Consider the following 10,219-nt stretch of genomic DNA (forward strand, 5'->3'; position numbering starts at 1 on the left):
CTCTCCATTCCTGGGATACCTGCTGTATCTGCCCTGGGGCCTCAGCCCCCCCATCCCCCCCCCCCCCCCCGCCCCGTGGCCCTGACACCTGGTGGCTGAGTCGGTATTCAAGGAATGGGCGGTGACTCAGGGCCTCAAGAATGGCGTTGGGCAAGCCACCACACCAGCTGCCCGGGCATCCGCCACCTGGCTGAGGCAACAGGGTGCTCCGATGGCTCATCCCTGGGTGCTCACATTATCCCTCCATCCAGGTAGCCCTGATGACCCTGGGGAGCCTCAGCGATTGGGCCAGGACTTGGAGGGTTGGAGATTAGAAAGTCAACATACCAGAATTTCCAAGGAACCCCCCCTTTCTATCTCAAGCTCCCCCCAACCACTCTTCAAATCCAAGAGAGCTGCCTTGTGCTTCACTTCCTTCTTCTCTTTAGTACCCCCTCACCTGGCTGCAGAGTTACACAGTCTCCCCTCTTTCTCTCCTTAGCACCCTCAGATGAACAGATCATGCACCTGTTTTCATTCTTTCCCTATTGATCACCATATGTGTGCGTGGAGGGAAGGCAGATAACACTGTAGAAGTGAAGGACTTAACAGCTTGGCCCCAAGATCCTGCAACACCTTAGGAGGATTTTGCGTTCATCTGGGCTGCTGCTCGCTCCTTTAAGCTACTCAAGGCCTGAAGATGGAGGCTATGTGTCTCGTCTTGTCTTGATGCGCTTGCCAACTCCTGCCTCTTAAACTGATGCCCCTCCCAGGCACAGAGGCAGGCCCTTGAGAGCTTTGGCCCTAGATTGCCCTGGAAGGGGCGTGAGTGATCAGGCAGGTGACTGAGAGCTGGGACGCCGGAGGCCTGCCCCGACTGAGTCACCTGGTGCTGTTGTTGTCCTCGTCCTTGTCGAAGGCCCTGTTCAGCGCCACAGACCTCTGTGGCCACAGCAGCAGGTTCCCAACCTTCCAGCCTTCAGGGAGAAGCTGCAGCCTGATGGTGAGCCGAATGGGCTGGGGGGGGAGCAGGGGGCGGCGGGGGCGGTGGGGAGACCTGGGGCCCGGGTCAGTGCCCCTCCTCCCCCTGCCGCTGCTGCCTCCTCCTCCTCCTCCTGCGTGTCGGGGACCCGGGGGAGGAAGGATGTCCATCTTCTCGCTGTCCCCCGCCCCTCATACAAGAAGCTCCTCCTCCTTCTGCCCGTCTGCTCCAGGGCCCCCTTGCCCCGTGCTCCAGAGCACAGGGGCTTCTCAGCCTTGCCACAGTGCCCTCCCCACCCCAGCCACCCCCTCAACACAGGCACAGCCTGCAATGACACCCACCTCTGCTACCCCCTCCTGGGGATCCCACTCCGCACCATCCCTGGCCTCGGCCACTCCCCCGCCCTCGCGCCGGTGCCCCCAGGATCCCCCTGGGCTGCGGATAGGCCCTCTGATTCCAGAGCAGGATTATGAGCGGCTGGAAGACTGTGATCCTGAAGAACCCCAGGACTCACCCCTCCACGGGGAGGAGCAGCAACCCCTGCTTCATGTGCCCGAAGGGCTCCGCGGTGAGAGAGAGAGAGTGTGTGTGACAGTGTACGTATGTGTATGTGTGACTGTGGGCATGTGCATCTGGGGGCAGTGGGGAGGTGTGTGTGTGACAGTGTACATGTGTGTGACTGTGGGTGTGTGCATCTGGGGGCATTGGGGATCTATGTGTGACAGTGTACGTGTGTGAGTGTGTGTGACTGTGGGCGTGTGCATCTGGGGGCATTGGGGAGCTATGTGTGACAGTGTATGTGTGTGTGGGTGTGTCTTCTGGGGGCATTGGGGAGCTATGTGTGACAGTGTACGTGTGTGAATGTGTGTGACTGTGGGCGTGTGCATCAGGGGGCAGTGGGGAGGTATGTGTGTGACAGTGTACATGTGTGTATGTGACTGTGGGTGTGTGCATCTGGGGGCATTGGGGAGCTATGTGTGACAGTGTACGTGTGTGAGTGTGTGTGACTGTGGGTGTGTGCATCTGGGGGCAGTGGGGAGGTATGTGTGTGACAGTGTATGTGTGTGAGTGTGTGTGACTGTGGGCGTGTGCATCAGGGGGCAGTGGGGAGGTATGTGTGTGACAGTGTACGTGTGTGAGTGTGTGTGACTGTGGGTGTGTGCATCTGGGGGCAGTGGGGAGGTATGTGTGTGACAGTGTACGTGTGTGAGTGTGTGTGACTGTGGGCGTGTGCATCAGGGGGCAGTGGGGAGGTATGTGTGTGACAGTGTACGTGTGTGAGTGTGTGTGACTGTGGGTGTGTGCATCTGGGGGCAGTGGGGAGGTATGTGTGTGACAGTGTACGTGTGTGAGTGTGTGTGACTGTGGGTGTGTGCATCTGGGGGCAGTGGGGAGGTATGTGTGTGACAGTGTATGTGTGTGAGTGTGTGTGACTGTGGGCGTGTGCATCAGGGGGCAGTGGGGAGGTATGTGTGTGACAGTGTACGTGTGTGAGTGTGTGTGACTGTGGGTGTGTGCATCTGGGGGCAGTGGGGAGGGGGACCTGGGGCTCCTGGGTGTAGCCCAGGCCTCTGGGGGCAGCAGGCTTTGTCACCGTGGTGAAAGCACCACGTCTGACATCCCCTCTTTGCGTCCAGGCTCCTGGCATCATATCCAGAACCTGGACAGCTTCTTCACCAAGATATCCTTCCTGCTGACCAGCGGAGGGGGCACCTTCTTGGCAGGGAGGGTGCCTTGGGGCAGGGGGCTTTCTCAGAAGGGACCCATTCTGCCCAGGCTTATTTCTTAACTCGCCCGACACATCTACAGCTACCACCAGCGGAATGGCTTCGCCTGCATCCTGCTGGAGGATGTCTTTCAGCTGGGGTGAGATGCCGATCCCCGGCCCTCAGCTCTCTGCTCAGGACCCATGGGCTACTCATCAATCCAGTTCTTCCCTAAGCGGCCCAAGGGCTCAGCAGGACGGGCAGGGCTGGGACTGGGGCCTGAGATCCTGAGGAGGCCCTAGGCCTAATCTCTGCCGCATCTCTGCACCTCCTTGTGCCTCCAGACAATTCATTTTCATTGTCACCTTCACGACCTTCCTTCTCCGTTGTGTGGATTACGATGTTCTGTTTGCCAACCAACCAAATAACCATACAAAAACTCAGCCACTTCATAGCAAAGTGACCTTGTCGGATGCCATCCTACCCTCCACCCAGTGTGCCCAGAGGTGAGTGACAGCCCCGGGGGGGGGGCAGAGGTGAAGCATACATGGAGATGAGAGGGGGGCAGACGGGATTCCCTTGCCCAATTGTCCCTTGATTATTTTTTTTGAAGATTAAAAACAATTATTTGAAAGGCACAGTTGCAGAGAGAGAGAGAGGGAGAGAGACAGAGAGAGAGAGATCAATCATCCTACTGGTTCACTCCCTAAATGGCCACAACCAGAGCCAGGAGCCTGGGACTCCATCACGTCTCCCACACAGATGGCAGGGACCCAGGAACTTGGGACATTTTCCGCTGCTTTCCCAGGCACATTAGCAAGGAGCTGGTTTGGAGGCAGAGCAGCTAGGACACAAACCAGTGCTCATATGGGATGCTGATGTCGCAGGTGGCAACTTAGCCCACCGCACCACAATGCTGGCCCCTGCCCCTTGGTCTTGATAAGTGGTTCTCAGAGCTGTTGGTCTCAGTGCCAAAAATACACTGAACATACTTTGAGTTGTACTTAGTTTACAACTAGAATTAAGTTGTATTTAATTTGAACTATAGTAAGTATATTTAAGACCTTTAGAATTGAGCACCAGAGGAGCTTTTCTTTAGGAGAGTCGTACTTATCTATGTACACGTTAGAAATTAGAGCTCAAGGGGCAGCATTGTGGTGTCACAGGTCAAGATACCTCCTGAGACACTAACGTCCCATATGGGGTGCAGGTTCATGTCCTGGCTGCTCCACTTCCAAATCCAGCCCCATGTTAATGGCCTGGGAAAGCAGTGGATGATGGCCCAAGTGTTCGGGCCCCTGCCACCCACCTGGGAGACCCAGATGAAGCTCCTGGCTCCTGACTTTGGCCTGACTCAGCACTGGCTGTTGCAGCCATCTGGGTAGTAAACCAGAGATGGAAGATCTCTCTCTCTATTTGTAACTTTAACTTTCAAATAAATAAATAAATCCTCTAAAAAAGTTCAGAACAACCGTAAAACCTAAGACTGTACAAGAATACATTCCATGGGCTGTCAGGGCATTGTGACATCTTCATGGAAAATGCCACTGCACACTCACGGGAAAATGAAAATGAAGACAGCAGAAAGCGTAGGATTTGAAAAAAAAGTTTGGATTTTTCAGGAACTCGGGAAGGCCTCTTTGGCAGACCCCCTGTGTGGACCCCATTAAAGGGCTAGCTGGTGCCTGCTCCCCACGACTGCTGGCCATCTGTCTCCAAGTCAGGCCTTGCTCTCTGTGGGGCTCCCAACTGTCCCTCACGTCTGCTTGTCCACCCCCTGCAGGATCCACGCCAGCCCCCTGCTGGTCTTCCTCCTGGTTCTGGCTGCTGGCTTCTGGCTGTTCCAGCTGCTTCGCTCAGTCTGCAACCTCTTCAGCTACTGGGACATCCAGGTGTTTTACAGGGAGGCACTGCACATTCCCCCGGTGAGCTGGGCAGGGCCGTCTGCGTGTGGGGTGCTATGCCGAGGTGGCAGAGAAGGTGGGGGGGGAGGAGCAGGCAGAGTGAGGCGTCACTGGCACCAGCCCTGGGTTCAGAGTAACATCAGGAGCGGAACGTGCCACTTGGGAGCCACGATCCTTGCCCTAATGGACACGGTTTATTTAGCCGGGTCATATAGAGTGACTTAGAGTCACATGCTTGTGGTGTAAACAGGGAGGGCTGTCATCCTCTGATTTCCAGAACAGGAGGAACCAGGGTTGGGCCTGGATGGGAGCCCCGAGGCAGGAAGGTGGGGGTGGGGAGCAGCGGGCATCTGGGGGCCCTTGGTGAGGAGAGGGACCTGCCAGCCTAAAACTGAGCCCTCAAGACCCCTGTGGGGTGACCCCCCTACTGCGGTCAGCCTCTGTGTTGGCCTCGGCACTGCCCCCATCTGGCTCTGCCCTGTCTTTCCCCTCTCCACCTTGCTCCTCCTCCTTTCAAGCGCAGCTCTGCGGCACAGAGTCCCTGCTCTGCCCCACCCAGAGCAGCACCTTCTGCACTGGGAGAGGGGAGGTTCTAGAAGGTGCACGAGACAGGAGGGGACTGCTAGGCACAGCGGGGAGGAGTCTCGGGAGGCCAGCGTAGCCCAGAGAGGGAAAGCAGGAGCCTCCGGTTCCAGGAGGCTGTCGATCTTCTCTTTCTCTTCCTCCCATCTTTTCCCTCCTGTCTGTCCGGTTCCTTCCAGGGGAAGGGAGACATTGGGCTAAGCTGGAGAGGCTGACCCCGAGGGACTTTGACTGACCAGGGCTGGGAGAACTGAGCAAAAGTGGACTAAAAATGAGGTTCGCAGCTCCCCCAGATGGGGTCTGGCGGAGCGTCCCACCCCCGAGCGCCGACCCAGCCAGGGTCTTAGGAAGGCTAATCTGGGAACAGACCGCAAGACTGCCTGGAGCAGGCTGGGGTTGGGAGTCTGAAAACATGCCTAAACAGAAGGTGGTGAGGATTTGGGTCCAGCTGCGGCTGACACATTGTAAACGGGGAGAGATTCCCCTTCCACTGCCCGCCCCCAGAACTGCCAGCCGTTCTGTCTGTGGCATGACCGGCGGCGGTGGGGCCCAAGGGACAACCCTGCCTTCAAGGAGCTGAAAAGCCAGGTGGAACCCCTGGAGAGTTTGCTAAGCAGGTGTCACAGGAAGTGCCACAAGACTCATGACCTTAGGAGCGGCAGGGCTGGGGACAGCGATTCAGATGAGCAGGCACAGCCGCACCAAGCGTCAGTGGCAGGGTTAGGGGAGTGCAGAACGCGAAAGGCGGAGGGGCCACGAGGCGTGGAGCTTTGGCCAAGGCGAGTTTATGTGGCGGTTTGTAGGCGGAGCTTCGGTATCACAGCGGAAAGGAACGGGGCCACTGGCGCTCAGCAGTCCTCTTGTCCCTTTAGGAAGAGCTCAGCTCGGTGCCATGGGCGGAGGTGCAGTCCCGCCTCCTCGCACTGCAGAGGAGTGGAGGGCTGTGCGTGCAGCCGAGGCCGCTGACCGAGCTGGATGTGCATCACCGCATTCTGCGCTACACCAACTACCAAGTGGCGCTTGCCAACAAGGGCTTGCTGCCGGCCCGCTGCCCGCTGCCCTGGGGAGGCAGTGCGGCCTTCCTCAGCCGCGGCCTGGCGCTCAACGTCGACCTGCTCCTCTTCCGAGGTCCCTTCTCGCTCTTCCGCGGGGGCTGGGAGCTGCCCGACGCCTACAAGCGCAGTGACCAGCGGAGCGCCCTGGCCGCGCGCTGGGGGCGCACGGTGCTGCTGCTGGCCGCCGTGAACCTGGCGCTGAGCCCTCTGGTGCTGGCCTGGCAGGTGCTGTACGCCTTCTACAGCCACGTGGAGCTGCTGCGGCGCGAGCCCGGAGCGTTCGGGGCGCGCCGCTGGTCCCGCCTGGCCCGCCTGCAGCTGCGCCACTTTAACGAGCTCCCGCACGAGTTGCGCGCGCGCCTGGCCCGCGCCTACCGCCCCGCCGCCGCCTTCCTGCGCGCCGCCGCGCCCCCCGCGCCCCTGCGCGCGCTGTTGGCCCGCCAGCTCGTCTTCTTCGCCGGCGCGCTCTTCGCCGCGCTGCTGGTGCTCACCGTCTACGACGAGGACGTGCTCGCCGTGGAGCACGTGCTCACCGCTATGACCGCGCTCGGGGTCACGGCCACCGTGGCGAGGTGCGCCGGCCAGGTGTCCGGGATGGTGGTGGGAATGCCCATTTCTCTGATTTGGAGCCCACTGCCCGCGCGCTCCCCAAGTCCTAAATCCCGCCTCCACATCCTCCTAACGGCACCCCCCCTTCCCCACCCTGGATCTCGCCCCCCAGGTCTTTCATTCCCGAAGAGCAGTGCCAGGGACGTGCCCCGCAGTTCCTGCTGCAGGCGGCTCTGGCCCACATGCACTACCTTCCGGAGGAGCCAGGCGCTGGCGGCAGGGCCAGCGCCTACCGGCAGATGGCGCAGCTTTTGCAATACCGAGCGGTGAGGGTCGCGCCCACACGCAGGAGGCGACGCAGTCCCTGGGGTGGGGGTGGGGGTCTGTGTGGGAGAGGGCACGGGACCGAGGGGCCTGGGACTGGCTCTGGGGAGCCGAGGCAGTGTCTGGGTTGGAGGCTTCCTGCTCTGCCCTGTCTCTGGGTGCCTCTTGGTCCTGATGACTGGCGCGGGCCCTAACGCAGCCCCTACCCCCTCTCCCAGGTCTCTCTCCTGGAGGAGCTCCTGTCCCCTCTCCTCACGCCGCTGTTTCTGCTCTTCTGGTTCCGCCCTCGTGCGCTGGAGATTATTGACTTTTTCCATCACTTCACTGTGGACGTGGCTGGGGTTGGGGACATCTGTTCCTTTGCCCTCATGGATGTGAAACGTCACGGCCATCCTCAGGTTAGAGTCCTTCCCCGGCTGCTCAGGGCTGGGCTGGGCTTGCCTCACCCAAAGCAGAGCTGGTAAGTCATTTCACTTTCCTGCGCCCAATGTCCTCTGGAAGCTTGTCGTGAGGCCCACGTGAGATGATGCCAATGCAGTGCATGGTAATGGCAGGAAATGGGAGCCGAGGGTACCAGAGAGGCTGAGAAAGGGGGCAGGGCAGTGGGTGGGGCTGAGCCAGCACCGGCTTCCAGCACGCGGGGCCCTGTCTGCACAGGTGGGTGAAGCCCTGGGGTTGGCTGTGCCCCGGAGCTGGACCTGGCCCCCCGTGCTGCTCCACAGCCTTCCGTTTCCTTCCTGTGGAAAGCGGGGCAGGGTTCAGCCCTGCCGACCCTCACGGGGCGCAGGGTCCTGAGCGTCTGACTGTCCGCCCTTGCTCGCAGTGGCTCTCGGAAGGCCAGACGGAGGCCTCACTGTCTCAGCGTGCAGAGGATGGGAAGACAGAGCTCTCCCTGATGCGGTTCTCCCTGGCACACCCACAATGGCGCCCCCCAGGGCACAGCTCCAAGTTCCTCGGGCAGCTTCGTGGCCGGGTTCAGCAAGATGCGGCTGCCTGGGGCACCACCTCGGCTCGCAGCCCCCCCACCCCAGGAGTGCTCAGCAGCTGCACCTCCCCTCTGGTGAGGCCCAGGCCTGGCCGGCTCTTTTATCTTCTCCAGCGCCTAAGCCCTCCACCCCCCTCCCCCCGCCTTCACCTTTCCTATTAATGGGTTGCTGGCCCAGCCCAGCCAGCTCTCCAGTCTTCTTTGAACCTCCTCTTCTCTCTGCTTTCTCTTCTGACTCTGTCTCCCCTTTTCTCTTGCTGCCAGCCGGAGGCCTTCCTGGCCAACCTCTTGGTTCACCCCCTCTTGCCCCCGAGGGACTTGAGCCCCACAACCCCGTGCCCGGCTGCTGCCACAGCCAGCCTCCTTGCCTCCATTTCCCGCATCGCCCAGGACCCCAGGTGAGAGGCGGAGGCCCCAGACGCAAGGGAAGTCAGGGGAGGGGCTGACTGTCCTGGGAGGAGGGAGCTGGGGCAGTGAGGGGGACTTGGGAGGGAGGGGCCCTCCCTCTGGGATGTGAGCGACCTGCCCTTTGACCTATCACACCCTGTGTTCTAGCTGTGTGTCTCCAGGAGGCAGTGGGGGCCAGAAGCTGGCCCAGCTCCCAGAGCTGGCTTCTGCTGAGATGGGTCTCCATGCCATCTACCTGCACCAGGTGAGCAGAGGGCTGCCAGAAAGGGACATGGCGGGAGGAAGCAGGTGGACAAAATGGGGCCTGGAGTCTTGAGGAGGAGGTATAAAAGCCCTCTGCCCCCAGCTGGGGAGGGGGTTTGGCCTTGCCCCTGGGGGCAGGGGTAGCCCCTCATTCCTTTCCCTCCCATCCAGCTCCATCAGCAGCAACAGCAGGAAGTGTGGGGGGAGGCTGAAGCCTCGTCCCCATCCAGGCCCTGGTCCAGCTCCTCCCAGCCAGCCTCGCCGGACGAGGAAAAGCCATCCTGGTCAAGTGATGGTGAGGAACATGTGTGTGTGTGTGTGTGGGGGTGTGCGGGCAGAGGGCGCTCCTGGATGGACCCTGGGCCTTGTGGCACTGCCCAGCTGATGGCTTTTGTCACCAGGCTCCAGTCCTGCCTCCAGCCCCAGACAGCAGTGGGGGACCCAGAGGGCTAGGAAGCTGTTCCCTGAAGGGTTTCAGGAGACCAGAGACACCCAGAAGGAGCCTGGCCAGGCCCTTAACCCTGAATGAGAGGACTCCTCAGGTCGGTATGGCCCACGCAGGGGGTGGAGCGAAAAGGGATGGGGATAGTGGTGGGAACTGAGGGTGGTGGGGAAGTCATCTCTGGAACCCAGAGCCCTGGACTTCTTACCAAGAGCCTTCTCCCCCAGGTTCCCTGGCTTCTCCAGCCACAAGAGATTGCGCGGAGTGGCGCGGAAGGGCACAGCAAGCCAACTTGAGAGCCCCCGGCTGATGAGAGCCCAGGATGCTTTCATTGGGAAGGACCTGGGGGTCAGCGAGGAGCTCGCCCCAGAGATCAGAGAAAGGGTAGGAGTGAGGTGGTTCCCGCGTGGAGGAGCTAAGGAGGTACCCGCCCCGCCGCCTCTCCCGGGGCTTAGCCTCGGGAGTGGGAACCTGGGAAGAAGTCTCTGCGCATCCTCTAGGTGGAGGGCAGAGGCCACACTAAGTGGAAGAGAAGGGGGCAATGGGTTCTTCATGCTGCCACTCCCTCAGGTTCCCATGGGGACTTGGGAGTGGAAAGAGTAGAGAGGGCCGATGTTTTTGGACTTCAGCACTGGCCGATGTCTGAGGAAGTGGGTGCGGCTCCTCTTCCTGTATGAAACAAGCAGTAAAGATTGCTTCTGGCTGCGTTGCACTTCTTTGGGACGTAGTCTCTGGCATCCCCTACCCCCCGGCGGCTGAGGGCTGCACCTGTTTTCTCAGTCAGAGCTGCCCACGATTGGCTGGACACCGTGGGTCACATGGAGTACATGGCGCTCCCCGGCAAAGACTCCCCACTCCCCCATGAGTCCCAGTTAAAACACAAAAGTTGTGATTTTACAATTGTAATTCACCGGGGCTGGGGTTAGGCGTCAGTGGCTGTCATAACACCTGGCACAGTCTCTTCCCGTAAATCTTCAACAATAATAAATATCTGAATGATTTAGAGATTAGGCTTTGAGGGTAAGACACTCCCGAGAAACGAAGGGGAAGCTAAACTTCA

At 60.1% G+C, this 10,219-nt stretch overlaps 1 protein-coding gene across 1 annotated transcript; it reads left to right on the forward strand.

Moving 5' to 3' along the window:
- The first annotated feature begins 829 nt into the window (after positions 1-829).
- On the forward strand, positions 830-10,054 carry ATG9B (autophagy related 9B). Its single transcript, XM_070077328.2, has 14 exons — positions 830-1,529; positions 2,599-2,642; positions 2,763-2,827; positions 3,012-3,173; positions 4,451-4,592; positions 6,026-6,780; positions 6,930-7,083; positions 7,300-7,479; positions 7,905-8,141; positions 8,331-8,464; positions 8,622-8,718; positions 8,889-9,012; positions 9,119-9,259; positions 9,387-10,054. Exons 1-13 carry the CDS (start codon positions 980-982, stop codon positions 9,244-9,246), a joined length of 2,772 nt encoding a protein of 923 aa, XP_069933429.2. The 5' UTR covers positions 830-979; the 3' UTR covers positions 9,247-9,259; positions 9,387-10,054.
- The last annotated feature ends 165 nt before the right edge of the window (positions 10,055-10,219 follow it).

The sequence above is a fragment of the Oryctolagus cuniculus genome, chromosome 7 (assembly GCF_051225735.1).
Source record: "Oryctolagus cuniculus isolate XC-2025 breed Fujian yellow rabbit chromosome 7, ASM5122573v1, whole genome shotgun sequence".
NCBI classification, from domain to species: domain Eukaryota; kingdom Metazoa; phylum Chordata; class Mammalia; order Lagomorpha; family Leporidae; genus Oryctolagus; species Oryctolagus cuniculus.